This window comes from Schistocerca cancellata, chromosome 3 (assembly GCF_023864275.1).
Source record: "Schistocerca cancellata isolate TAMUIC-IGC-003103 chromosome 3, iqSchCanc2.1, whole genome shotgun sequence".
Taxonomy (NCBI): domain Eukaryota; kingdom Metazoa; phylum Arthropoda; class Insecta; order Orthoptera; family Acrididae; genus Schistocerca; species Schistocerca cancellata.
The window spans coordinates 87,822,379-87,837,508 of record NC_064628.1 but is presented as its reverse complement, the minus strand read 5'-3'; the positions used below and the strand labels follow the sequence as shown (position 1 = coordinate 87,837,508).

Sequence of the window (15,130 nt, the reverse complement as noted above, 5' to 3'; positions counted from 1 at the left end):
TTGGCGTAAGATTGCAGAGCGATATGGAGTGGGACAAGCTTATAATGGCAGTTGTGGGGAAGGCGGATAGTCGTCATCGGTTCATTGGTAGAATTTTGGGAAGATGTGGTTCATCTGCAAAGGAGACCGCTTATAAAACACTAATACGACCTATTCTTGAGTACTGCTCGAGCGTTTGGGATCCCTATCGGGTCGGATTGATGTGGTGGTGGTGGTGGTGGTGGTGGTTAGTGGTTAACGTCCCGTCGACAACGGGGTCATTAGAGACGGAGCGCAAGCTCGGTTTAGGGAAGGATTGGAAAGGAAATCGGCCGTGCCCTTTCAAAGGAACCATCCCGGCATTTGCCTGAAACGATTTAGGGAAATCACGGAAAACCTAAATCAGGATGGCTGGAGACGGGATTGAACCGTCGTCCTCCCGAATGCGAGTCCAGTGTGCGGTCGGATTGAGGGAGGACATAGAAGCAATTCAGAGGCGGGCTGCTAGATTTGTTACTGGTAGGTTTGATCAACACGCGAGTGTTACGGAAATGCTTCAGGAACTCGGGTGGGAGTCTCTAGAGGAAAGAAGGCGTTCTTTTCGTGAATCGCTACTGAGGAAATTTAGAGAACCAGCATTTGAGGCTGACTGCAGTACAATTTTACTGCCGCCATCTTACATTTCGCGGAAAGACCACAAAGATAAGATAAAAGAGATTAGGGCTCGTACAGAGGCTTATAGGTAGTCACTTTTCCTTCGTTCTGTTTGGGAGTGGAGCAGGTAGAGAAGATGCTAGTTGTGGTACGAGGTACCCTCCGCCACGCACCGTATGGTGGATTGCGGAGTATGCATGTAGATGTAGATGTAGATGAACAATTCGAGTGAATGATTTGGGGAGGAAGATCACCTGATATGAAATACATCAGACACTGATGGGACATAATGGACAGGTCAGTTCGTGCACGAAATCTTGCACTGGCAACACTTTCGTAATGATGGACGAGTTTAGAGGGAACAAGGCTCAGTATTACCGCAGAGAACTTCCAACGACTTGTTGAGCCCATGTACTACGCTGGGTGGTCGTGCGGTTCTAGGCGCTTCAGTCTGGAACCGCGAGACCGTTACAGTAGCAGGTTCGAATCCTGCCTCGGGCATGGATGTGTGTGATGTCCTTAGGTTAGTTCTAAGTTCTAGGGGACTGATGACCACAGATGTTAAGTCCCATAGTGCTCAGAGCCATTTGAACCATTTTGAACGACTACGCTGGGGGAAAGGAGTTCCGACACGATATTGGAGATATCCCGTGACTTCTGTCATCTCAGTGAACGCAGCATTGATATTTCCAGCCCACACCACCCCAGGTTCTGCATTCGAGTCCCAATTGGACACATTCCTTGTTGCAAACACTCGACTCAGCAAATGCTGCATTGATTCCCCTGCCTCTGCGTGATCGTCAGCCCTGTTGTCTCTCTGACAGCGAGTCTGGCGATGGTGTCGATGGGTGTGGTGCTGGCGTGGTCGTCGCCGGCGGTGCCCAAACTCCCCCACCTGACGGCCGCCGAGGCGTCGTGGGTGGGGTCCCTGCCGTCGCTGGCGGCTGCGCTGGGCCCCTGGCTGGGCGGCTGGGCGGCGGACCGCGTGGGGCGGCGCGCCACCGCCCTCCTGGGGGCGGTGCCCATGGCCGGCAGCTGGGTGGCGCTCATGTTCGTCGAGCACGCGCCCACCTGGCTCTGCGTCGTGCGGTTCGTCTCGGGACTCGGCATCGGACTCATCGTGACCTCGCTCAGCATGTACGGCGCCGAGATCTCCCAGGTAGGCTAGGCTGCTCTGTGTGGCACGCACTGACCAATCCCTCAAGGTAACAAGCAGTGCTACACGGATCTCCAGCATCGTTTCAAACCATTACCAAAGAAACTTAATGATGATTCGATGATACCACATCTACAAGGGGTGGAGATTTCATAGAAATCGCCTGATAACAAACATAATAAACGATTGTACAGTGTAAGCTTTCACGGGTGGTAGTGACTTCACTTTAAACTTTCGTGACAGACCGTGGTCGGTCCATTAAACTTCCCTCTAGCGATGGCGAGAGACATCTCGGGTGGTACCTCACCTCTGAAGATGTCTCCCGCAGTCGGAGATGAAACGTTGGGGGGATGTGAAATAAAAAAAAAATGAATGCTGATGAGTCTTATGGGCTACAGATGTTATAAACAAGAGAGAGGTGTCATGAAAAGCCTTATTGATACAGCCTAAAGGATTCACAAGCCGGTATGTGTGGCAGCTGGATTAACCATGTGGTGCATGGTGTCCACTACAGTGGACAGCTGCTACTGGTCGCTTCTTTGGCATTTTCAGTCTTAGTAAATTAGCTTACTACGCCTATTTTCACTCATTGCTTGCATATGGCATCATATTTTGGGGTAATTCATCACTGATGAATAAAGTATTTATTGCACAAAAGCGTATAATCAGAATAATAGCTGGAGTCCACCCAAGATCATCCTGCAGACATTTATTTAAGGATCTAGGGATATTCACAGTAGCTTCTCAGTATATATACTCTCTTGTTATTAACAACCAAACCCAATTCAAAAGTAATAACAGTGTGCAGAACTACAATACTAGGAGAAAGGATGATCTTCACTATTCAAGATTAAATCTAACTTTGGCACAGAAAGGGGTGAATTATACTGCCACTAAAGTCTTTGATCACTTACCAAATAGTATCAAAAGTATGACAGATAACCAACAAGTATTTAAGAAGAAATTAAAAGAATTTCTGAATGACAACTCCTTCTACTCCATAGAGGGATTTTTAGATATAAATTAAGAAAAAAAAATTGTTATATTAACTTAATTATGTTGCTAAATTAATTTAATTATGTCATGTATTGGAAAATTTGATTCGTTCCACATCATTAGGAAATATCGTATTCACGATCCATGGAACTAGTATTAATCTAATCTAATCTAATCAGTCCTGAGGCTGCAAATGCACGCAGTTCACTGCAGTGGGCACTCCCTACTGGTCTTGTGTCCTGGAGACATTTGAAGCCTCATGGCTGATTGAAAACGCCAGAAAATTGACCATTATACGTTGTCCACTGCAGTGAAATTCATGCACCACAGGGTTAAAACATCGGAAGCAGGCTTTCAAGAAGAATGGTTATTCAGGCAAGGACGTAAACAGGGTTCCGCAACCGAATAACAATAGGAAAAAGGACGACGATGAAACATTGCTATAGAAGATCACGATTTCTCTCCCTTTTATCAAAAAAATTAACTGTTCAGGTCGGCGAGATTTTACAGAAAGCAACTAAGAAACTATGTCAAGCACTCTGATATGCAAACGATAAACGCCCTCCTCTGTCAGCAAGTGGAGTATATAAGATTCCATGTACTTGTGGAGAGGTCCACATTGTAACTACCAAGGAAAGAGTGAATTCAAGATCGAAGGGACATAAAACGGTTTGCCGACTAGGGAAAACAGAAAAATCTGCTGTACCAGAGCATACTCTTCTGTCAGGAAATCACGAAGTGAAGTTTTCCGGAACCAAATTTTTACCTTTCTATGAAAAACTATTATCCACAACGGTATATAGAAGCCATCGAAATATATAAGCATATTTATAATTTTAACAGAAAGAAGCAATTAAACTCAATTATATATGGACAGTGGCTCTGAAGGATCGATAGATAAGGTTTTGTCCTTGACAGACGACAATCGGTAGTTAAGTTCTTCGACGAAATTTTTCTCTGCTGATCAAGTATAAACTTGACCATGCCCACTGTACACAGTAATTATGCCGCTTTCCGATGTTCGACTCGTCAGTAGATAAGACTCAACGTCTCCAGAGGCACCTCTGAAGATGTCCAGCACAACTCTGGACGAAACGAGAGAAACCTAAAACTTTCTTCGACCACGGCCATACGGCCCAGAAGACTCAACAGCATCTGTGACATCCACTCGTGAAAGCCTACATTGCATGATCATAAGAAATGGGCTAACCTAAAAATTGGCGTAAAAAGTTATTAGTTATTAAGTACTTAATTCATCATCATCATGCCTGCCGGAGTGGCCGTGCGGTTCTAGGCGCTACAGTCTGGAACCGCGTGACCGCTGCGGTCGCAGGTTCGAATCCTGCCTCGGGCATGGATGTGTGTGCTGTCCTTAGGTTAGTTCGGTTTAAGTAGTTGAACCATCATCATCATCTACATTCAAGGTTGGTTGCTTGGTTGGTTCATTCGGGGAAGGGGACAAACAGCTAGGTCACGGTTCCACAGGATTAGGGAAGAATGGGGAAGAAAGTCGGGCGTGCCATTTCAAAGGAGCCATCCCGGCATTTGTTGTTGTGGTCTTCAGTCCAGAGACTGGTTTGATGCAGCTCTCCATGCTACTCTATCCTGTGCAAGCTTCTTCATCTCCCAGTATCAACTGCAGCCTACATCCTTCTGAATCTACTTGGCGTTATCTCTTGGTCTCCCTCTACGATTTTTACCCTCCACGCTGCCCTCCAGTACTAAACTGGTGATCCCTTGATGTCTCAGAACATGTCCTACCAACCGATCCCTTCTTCTAGTCAAGTTGTGCCACACACTCCTCCCAAATTCTATTCAATACCTCCTCATTAGTTATGTGATCTACCCATCTAACTTCAGCATTCTTCTGTAGCACCACATTTCGAAAGCTTCTATTCTCTTCTTGTCTAAACTATTTATCGTCCATGTTTCACTTCCATACATGGCTACACTCCGTACAAATACTTTCAGAAACGACTTTCTGACACTTAAATCTATATTCGATGTTAACAAATTTCTCTTCTTCAAAAACGCTTTCCTTGCCATTGCAAGTCTACATTTTATATCCTCTCTGCTTCGACCATCATCAGTTATTTTGCTCCCCAAATAGCAAAACTCTTTTACTACCATAAGTGTCTCATTTCCTAATCTAATTCCCTAAGCATCACCCGACTTAATTCGACTACATTCCATTATCCTCGTTTTGCTTTTGTTGATGTTCACCTTATATCCTCCTTTCAAGAGCGATTTAGAGAAATCACGGGAATCCCAAACCAGGAGGGTCGGACGCGGGTTTGAACCATCGTCCTCCCTAAAGCGAGTCCAGTGTGCTAACCCCGCTCTGTTACATTCATGGATTAGGTCGGAGGAAGCTGTTCCGGCTTCAACTCCTTAACTCCATCACTTCCTACGCTGACCCACGTACTTTATCCTTTTCCTTTAACTGATCTGAGGATCTTCAGTTCTGACTTCACGATATGATGAATGTATTCCTAGTTTGCCATCGAAACCTCAAATCCATAAATTAGCATTGGAACAGCTAGTGTTTTATAGTATTCCACCTGCTTTTCTATAGCCGTCTTTTTGCTTAACTTTGTTTCTTTTGTTACACATACACCCAGAAATGTTCCTGTTTTCTTCTTTATCATGATAAAAAGAAATGTCGCACCCCCAGGTAGTTAAAATGGCTTACTTGCTCTACTATTTTGTTTCCTAACTCTATTTTCAATCGTGCCTGTAGCTTTCCTCAGAATGCCACTATTTTGTGTTTTCTATGCCTGTTTTTAATTGCACTCATGCTTTTGACCAATCTAGTTTAATTTAAAAACAGTTGTTAGTAATTCACCTTCTGGAGCGGTCGTTATAGTCTTTGCTGTCATCATACATTAATGTTTTCTTATAACGATACTTATCTAGTTCTATTCCTTTGTTGATTTGTGTTTCCACGTTCCACTTTTTAATCATATCATTTATATATAAATTAAACAAAGCTCGGGATGGACTGCAACCTTGTTTACCTCCGTGGTTAGTTATAAAGCTGTTTCTATTTTGTTTCCCATTTTTATTACAAATTTAGTTTCATTGTATAAACTGTTTATTGCCCATATCAAATGTAACGGAATTCCACTTCCTTGTAATATTAACCAGTGTTTTGTTCTGTTTATTCTGTCAGATGCCTTCACATAAACTATAAACGCTACGTGTGTCTCATTATTAAATTCTCTTCTTTTATTTGTAATATTTTCTGAGCGATTATATCATCCACTGTTGTTCGTCCAAATCAAAATCCACTCTGGTCTTCAATTACAATTGTGTCAACTTTTGAGTTATCCTTAGAGTTATAAGTTTTTATAAATCTTATATCCAGCTGTTAAAACACATATTCCCTATAATTATTAGTCTTTTAGATCTGCTTTCTTCGAAACTGAGTGCACAACAGCTGTTGACCAGATCTGCGGTATTCTCGCTTTTTCCCAGCATAAATATAGGTAATGAAAAAATTTACTTTAAGAAGAATCCGGCCGTGTTTTTCATTGTTTTCGTCGCTTCTTCTTATCCTGCTAATGTTAGTTCATCTACTCCTTTCCCACCTTCATATATTTGCTTGTTCTATTGAGTCTGGTCATACCCCAACTTTGTCTAATGTTGTTCTCACTGTTTTCTTTATTGTCTTAATATTTAACATATCTTTTTCTTGTCTGTTTAAAGGTTTGTTTGCTTTATAAGCTATTGCTTGCTGTCCATGAGTGTAATTTTCTAGATGTTTCAACTTGCTCTGTTTGCTTTTTTATATTCTCGAGCAGCAATTGCTCTTCTTCGATTATATTCACCTCTTTATTACGCCGTTTTTTCTATAATTATTTTAGATATGTTTCCTTTTTCTCCCTTTTTACTTTTTTTTTCTGATACTTTGTTCCATATTCTTAATCAGTTTTATCACATATTTTACATCTTGTTCCCACTGCTTCCAAAGCTTCCTTCTGAACACTACTACTTATATTCTCCCATTCTTCATTAATATACTCAGTGGTGAGTTTCATTATCAGTTGTTCAATTAATCTATTTTCATGTAAGAGGTGTATGCTGTTATCTTCTAATAACTGTACTTTGAGTGCTGTTTATTTCTGTCAGGTTTATTACTCATTCATCACATTGTTAAAATATTCTTTTTAGAAATTACAAAATAATGGTCGGAACAGACGTCACTTCCTCGATATACTCTTGCATCGGACGTCAGTGATGTTGCATTTTTGTTAACTATTATGTTGACTTTATGCTGACTATGTATATTTGTGAATATCCTTCTCTTTTAAAAAAGTGTTAGTGATTTTCTGGTTATTAAAAATTACCAATGAACTTAATTCGTGCACTGAAATTTGAATATTAATTTATAACTGAACTGCACAAAATTAAGGATGTTCCACAATATAAATTTATCTGGTTAACCAGGTTTCGGCTTTTGAGACCATTATCAGATTGTAACTGACATATCAAATATGATACAGTGCAAAAACAACTTTGTTTTGCACTTCACTTTTCATGTGTAAAGTCCTTTCCAGAACTCACCAGTAGTGTCATCCTCGACATGTAACCTTCCTACCATTTTATATTGCTGATTTTTAACTGAAACAGGTGTCTGTGAAATGATTAAAGCATTTTTGTATGTCCATCCTTCTGATTGGTATTTTGAGGGACTTCCGCCGTTCAGCGTCAGTTAAGGCCTGAAGAAGGTGTATCGAAGCATCGAGACTGGTAGCCGTATAATAAATAACATTGTAAGGGCGGCTGTAGGTGTTCCATTTTATTAGATGATTGAAGGTTGGTTAACAGAGAGAACAAGCTTTGTGCGAAATATGACCACGTTGCCTAAACGAAATCGTGTCTCTTTTCTTCACGAATATTAAAATTCTTCTACTATAAGTAAAGAAGGTTGCTTTCAAAGGATAAAAGCTTCTTGCGTTTACTTCGTATATTGTGTAGTGGTCGTGTGTGTGTATTACGACTGCTATGGAAGGGTGGGGAGCCATTCTTCTGGTCTGTCAGGATAGCGTAGTTGCTCACGCACAAAATAGCGTGGGTTCGATGCTCTGGCGCTGACTATGGGAATCCATCAGAGGCTTAGGTATTAAGAGACGGGACCGATCCACCATGGTACACAAAACACGTCGGAACACTGTCGCAGAAGCAACGTAAAAAGCATGCCAAATTCAGAAGAACGCAAAATCTCCAAGACTGGCTAAGTGTCACGGAAGCTCGAAATTTAGTGCGGACGTCGATGCGATGTTGTGTCTAGACAAGACAGTCTAGACACAAGGCGAGGAAGCCGAAAGGGCACGCTCTTAACTCACGCAGGCTTGCTTAGGTCTGAAACAGGATACGTAATGAATGCTATAAAGAAAAGTACGTAGCTGCAGGAATACTTAACTTTAATCCATCATTTGTATACAGCATTCTTGACGATACAAGTGAGACTCTTTAAATACAAGCACTGTAAGGCTAATGGCGCCTTGCTAGGTCGTAGCCATGGACTTAGCTGAAGGCTATTCTAACTGTCTCTCGGCAAATGAGAGAAAGGCTTCGTCAGTGTAGTCGCTAGCAACGTCGTCGTACAACTGGGGCGAGTCCTAGTACGTCTCTCTAGACCTGCCGTGTGGTGGCGCTCGGTCTCCAATTACTGACACAAGCATCGGTACCAACACCTATGCCCCCAAACAACACGACCCCACTCCCGGAAATCACGAGCTGCGAAGAAACGCACCATATACAAGAAAACACATCCACACAAGAACCCCCCGAACCCCAAGCCCAGAGGCGGAATAAACGTACACGCAAACACAGAGCGGGGAACACGAAATCACCACAACAGGCCACGCAGCAACAACAGAACAGCAACACACAGGAAAACAGTCAACAAGACACCGAGACTGTAACTCACACTACCATCCCCCTCACCACAGAAGTAACTCAGGCGCCACAACCTCTACCACGAAACACAAATGCCGCCCCAAACAACACACCAATACCTGCACAAGCGGCCGCTAACACCACAACAGCACCTCAGGCTGCCACACCTAACACCAACACATCACCTGGGGGAATACTGGAAACACTATTCCCCCGACACACGACCATTGAAATCCTTACCAAGGTGCTGATGGCCGTGGCTGGCTGGCTCTGAGCACCATGGGACTCAACATCTTAGGTCATAAGTCCCCTAGAACTTAGAACTACTTAAACCTAACTAACCTAAAGACATCACACACACCCATGCCCGAGGCAGGATTCGAACCTGCGACCGTAGCAGTCCCGCGGTTCCGGACTGCAGAGCCAGAACCGCTAGACCACCGCGGCCGGCCACTGATGGCCGTCACTACACTTATCACCCAGCTCATGAGCGCCGAACCCGGGCAATACTGGGCTGTCATACACACTGCCATCACAACACTCTTTCACACTCTTACATGAATAATACGCCACACCCGGCCCATAACGCAGACACACACACACTATCACGGATCCTGTTCTGGAATGCAGACTCGATCCACAACAAAAGGGCAGAATTTGCCGCGTTCATGGAGCGCAAGGGAATCCTTGTCGCGCTACTGAGCGAGACTAAACTCAAACCGCACAAACAATTAAACTTTCCTGGCTACTGTGTCTATCGTACCGACCGACCGGGCGGCGCCGTGGCAGGTGGAACTGCAATCGTCATACACAAAGACATCGAGCACACAAACATAGAGCTCCCTGAACTGGAAAAAATCGAGGCTACGGCCGTCAGAGTCAAGTTCAACGGAGCCTACACCACACTGATATCGGTATACAACAGCCCTGTAGGCATTTCAACACGCGATATCAGCACACTACTCAACATTTCACCGCGAGTAATAGTCGCTGGAGATCTGAACGCAAAACACCCAGAATGGAATTCACGCACACGAAATCCCAACGGCAAAAAACTGTACGAACACTCACTTGGCAGAAACTACATCATACTAGCGCCGACTGAACCGACGCACATTCCCTATCAGAGGGGACACAGGCCAGACGTGATAGACATGGCCCTCATCAAGGGCATTACATCGACACTCAACGTTTCCGTTGAAAACGATCTGCCCTCAAACCACCAACCTGTAATACTATACATTGAGGAAACACTGCAGCACATGGAACAACGTAAGATGTTGGACTACGGGCGTGCGGATTGGACAAGGTTCAAGCAAACGCTCGATAGCCACATCCCACCTATACACGAAATTAATGAAACAGCACAAATCGACGAGGCAGTAGAAACCCTCACTAACGCCGTCCAGGACGCAATGGCAGGCACCATACCTGATCGCACCTCACAACAACATAGTGCGGCCCTGCCCCAGGAAATCCTGGGCCTAATCTCGATGAGGAATCGCCTCAGGAGACAATGGCAGCGCACCAGGCGTCCGTACTTCAAACGGCACATTAACAGACTACAGGGCATCATACACGATAAAATACAAACACATAGAACACAACAGTGGAACCACACACTCGAAGGGCTGGACACCACACGACCTGGCGTGTGGCAACTAGCCCGACACTTCACCAGGGAGAAAATATACACGCCAACACTTCAAGGGCCCGACGGACCTGCATACTCAGCGGAAGAGAAAGCAGAACTAATGGCCCGAACACTCGCAGCGTCATTCACACCGAACCTGGTACCATCAGATCCAGCGTTCACACTTGCTACTGACCAAGAGGTTACACGCATTCTAGCCCAACCATCGCGCGACGACATTCGACATGCTAGCACAGCCGAAGTCTCCTGGGCCATAATGCATTCCGCTGCTAGGAAAGCCCCTGGTCATGATGGCATTCAAAACCGTGTCCTCCAGGAGTTCACGGATAAAGCAACTGAATACCTAACACACATAACGAATGCCATACTAAAACACCAACACTTCCCCGCCTTTTGGAAGACGGCCAAGGTCCTGATGTTCAGGAAGCCGGGGAAAGACCACAGCCTCCCACAAAATTACCGACCCATCAGCCTTCTGAGCTCGCTCAGTAAGATTGTTGAGAAGGTGATTCTCAAACGCATCACTAGGCACTGCATAACAAATGACATCCTGAGACCGGAGCAATTCGGCTTCAGAAATCACCACTCCACAACACAACAACTCCTACGGGTCGTTGAACACATAACACATGGCTTCAACATAAACAAAGCTACAGGGGCAGTGTTCCTGGACATCGAAAAGGCTTTCGACCGTCTATGGCACAACGGCCTCATCCGCAAACTCAGCGACGCGGGATTCCCCGACGGGCTGCTGCGTCTAATACACTCATACCTCACAGACAGGAGTTCCAACACTGACGTGCAGGGAAAACAGTCAACACGACATGGTATACACGTGGGAGTACCCCAGGGAAGCATCCTAGGGCCCCTACTGTTTAACCTCTACATAAACGATCTCCCAACCACACACAACACAATGATGGCAATCTATGCGGATGACACAGCCATCCTTGCGCAAGATTGGAAACCATCAAATATTACGTCACGCCTACAGACTGCACTCAGAGTGGCTGAGCCTTGGTTGGAGAAATGGCGTGTTAGAGTAAACGTCGACAAGTGCGAAGCCGTTCTGTTCACGAGAAGACCGAAGCAACTGCGCAAACACCGCTACTGCAGACCAATAACTCTACATGCACGCCCAATACGTTTCCGCGAGAAAGTCAAATACCTCGGTGTCTGGCTGGACCGGAAATTACTCTGGGGGGACCACATACAACACATGACCAACCGAGCTAGCGCGAGGCTCAAACAGCTTTATCCTATGCTCAACAGGCGTAGCACACTGAACAGAAGGGTGTCGAGGTCCATGTACATGACACTTATCCGACCCCTGATGACGTACGCAGCTCCCGTCTGGGGATACGCTGCGCCTACACGCCTGCGCCGTCTGCAGCTCATACAAAACAAGGTACTCAAAATCATAAGCAATGCTCCACGATACACACGCATCGCGGACCTTCACCGGGAATACCGACTTGAGACTCTCACGGAGGTAATCCACAAACTCACCACAAGACTATACAGAAACTCCAGACATTCGCAGAACCCGTTTATTCTGAATCTGGGGAACTACGACCACAACCATAGATGGAAACATAAAAGACCAAAAGACATACTTGCAAGGACATAACATCTATGGCCAAGCTTACGCAAACATAACGGCACAGGCGAGCCCCTGTTAATCAGACGCATTTACTGGATATCCAGCTGAAATACACTGCCGAATAACTGGCACCATACAGGGAAGCCGTACCGTACACTGCACGCAAACAAGCTCCACACATCCCCCACACAGTGAGATGATCTATGGCCGATCTCCCACTACTGTATAACGATATTGATTGTTCCAGGAAAGTAGCAGCCGCAGCAACTGGGACACATCGCCATCGCCTGTCACGGTAATGATGCATGATACCTATACTAACAAATCCAACCTTGCATGAACTATCGCAGCTAGTAAGCCACTACTGCTCTTACTACCCATCCCACTGTCGCAGAGGTTTTTTTCCCACGGCACGAGCCATGGCACTTTTTTCCCTCTGCTCTTCAAATCGCTACCCTCACTCGCGTTTCGTCCACTATCTATCACCTGATGGACCGTGTTAATGCGTAGCCTTACCCAGACGCACGGACAACATCACAGCCCAGCATCCTGTGATCCACCCACTAGATAACTAACATGTTTACGGAGGTGACAGTAGAACTTTTGGTTTGGTCACCACGTTGGTGCGGGCGTGGAGGGGCCCCATCTCTAATACGCGGGTCCGACATGTACTAATGGACCGCGGCCGATTTAAAGCTACCACCTAGCAAGTGTGGTGTCTGGCGGTGACACCACATGCGAGATGCTTTTAATAGTTTCCGCAATGAAACATTGTCTCAAAATATGGTAGAAAACGCAAAGAGATTCTGTTCGTAGGTAAAGTACACCAGTGGCAAAAAATAGTCAATACCGTCACTGCGCGATAGTGATGGAAATGTTACCGATGATGGTGCCAGTAAACTGGAGTTACTAAACACAGTTTTCCGTAACTCCTTCACAAAAGAAGAAGAAGTAAATATTCCAGCATTTGAAACCAGAACAGCTGTTAGCATGAGTGACATAAAAGTAGATATCTTAGGTGTTGCGAAACAACTCAAATAACTTAAGAAAGGCAAGTCTTCCGGTCCAGATGGTATGCCAATCAGGTTCCTCTCAGAGTGTGCAGACACGATAGCGCCTTCCTTAGCAATCATATACAACCGCTCACTTGACGAAAGGTCTGTTCCTAAAGACTGGAAAGTAGTACAGGTCACACCAGTATTCAAGAAAGCAAATAGGATTGACCTACTCAGTTACAGACCCATATGACTCTCCTCAATTTGCATGAGGATTTTGAAGCACATACTGTACTCGAACATTATGAATCACCTTGAAGAAAATGACTTATTGATACATACACGGATTCAGAAAATATCGTTCTTGTGAAACACAGCTAGCTCTTTATTCCCATGAAGTAATGAGTGCTGTCGACAAGGGATTTCAGATAGATTCCATATTCCTAGATTTCCAGAAGACATTTGGTACCATTCCTCACAAGCGACTGTTAATCAAATTTCGTGCATATGGAGTATCATCTCAGATGTGTGACTGGATTCGTGATTTCCTCTCAGAGAGGTCACAGTTCGTAGTGATAGACGGTAATTCATCAAGTAGAACAGAAATGATATCTGGCGTTCCTCAAGGCAGTGTCACAGGCCCTCTTCTGTTCCTGATTTACATAAATAATCGCCGGCCCGAGTGGCCGAGCGGTTCTAGGCGCTACAGTCTGGAACCGCGCGACTGCTACGGTCGCAGGTTCGGATCCTGCCTCGGGCATGGATGTGTGTGATGTGCTTAGGTTAGCTAGGTTTAAGTAGTTCTAAGTTCTAGACGATTGATGACCAAAGAAGTAAAGTCCCATAGTTCAAATGGTTCAAATGGCTCTGAGCACTATGGGACTCAACTGCTGAGGTCATTAGTCCCCTAGAACTTAGAACTAGTTAAACCTAACTAACCTAAGGACATCACAAACATCCATGCCCGAGGCAGGATTCGAACCTGCGACCGTAGCGGCCTTTCGGTTCCAGACTGCAGCGACTTTAACCGCACGGCCACTCCGGCCGGCTAAAGTCCCATAGTGCTCAGAGCCATTTGAACCATAAATAATCTAGGTGATAATCTGAACAGCCCCCTTAGATGGATTTCAGATGACGCTGTGATTTACCGTCTAGTAAAATCATCAGACGATCAATTCCCATTACAAAATGATCTAGAGAGAATGTTTGTATGGTGCGAAAAGTGGAAATTTGCCCTAAACAAAGAGAAGTGCGAGGTCATCCACTAAAAGAAATCCAATAAATTTTGGGTATACGATTAATCACAGAAATCTAAGGGCTGTCAATCCGACTAAATAACTAAGGCTGGGCGAGATTAGGCGAGCGGTCTAAGGCGCTGCAGTCATGGACTGTGTGGCTGGTCCCGGCGGAGGTTCGAGTCCTCCTTCGGGCATGGGTGTGTGTGTTCGTCCTTAGGATAATGTAGGTTAAGTAGTGTGTAAGCTTAGGGACTGATGACCTTAGCAGTTAAGTCCCATAAGATTTCACACAAAAAATAAATACCTAGGAATTTCAATTACGAACAACATAAATTGGAAAGACCACATAGATAATATTGTGGGGAAGGCGACACAACTTTTGTTAACACCCAACTACGTAGGAAGAAATGATAATCACAATAAAATAAGGGAAATCAGACCTCGAACGGAAAGATTTAGGTGTTCCTTTTTCCCACGCGCCATTCGAGAGTGGAATGGTAGAGAAGTAGTATGAAAATGGTTCGATGAACCCTCTGCCAGGCACTTAAGTGTGACAGAATGAGATTTTCACTCTGCAGCGGAGTGTGCGCTGATATGAAACTTCCTGGCAGATTAAAACTGTGTGCCCGACCGAGACTCGAACTCGGGACCTTTGCCTGGTCCCTGGCAAAGGTCCTGAGTTCGAGTCTCGGTCGGGCACACAGTTTTAATCTGCCAGGAAGTTTCACTTAAGTGTGAATTGCAGAGTAACTATGTAGATGTAGATGTGGTTGTAGACACATTTGTATAGACGGAAGTCATGTATCTATTAATTTCAACCAAGTACCGAAAACGTCTGATGAGCGGCAATCGAATCAAATAGTGGTATGCTTCGACTTAAGTAAATATAATTGTAGTATGAGTAAATATGCATAAATACACGAGATCGTTTCGTAGTGTTTTGTGATGGAC

General features: G+C 44.8%; 1 protein-coding gene across 1 annotated transcript in view; it reads left to right on the top strand.

Moving 5' to 3' along the window:
- Nucleotides 1–15,130, top strand: part of LOC126176131 (facilitated trehalose transporter Tret1-like) — a 172,161-nt gene that overhangs the window by 52,803 nt on the left and 104,228 nt on the right. The window contains exon 2 of the mRNA XM_049923269.1: nt 1,458–1,792. Coding sequence (XP_049779226.1) covers nt 1,458–1,792 — 335 coding nt within the window. The remainder of the gene's footprint in view (nt 1–1,457; nt 1,793–15,130) is intronic.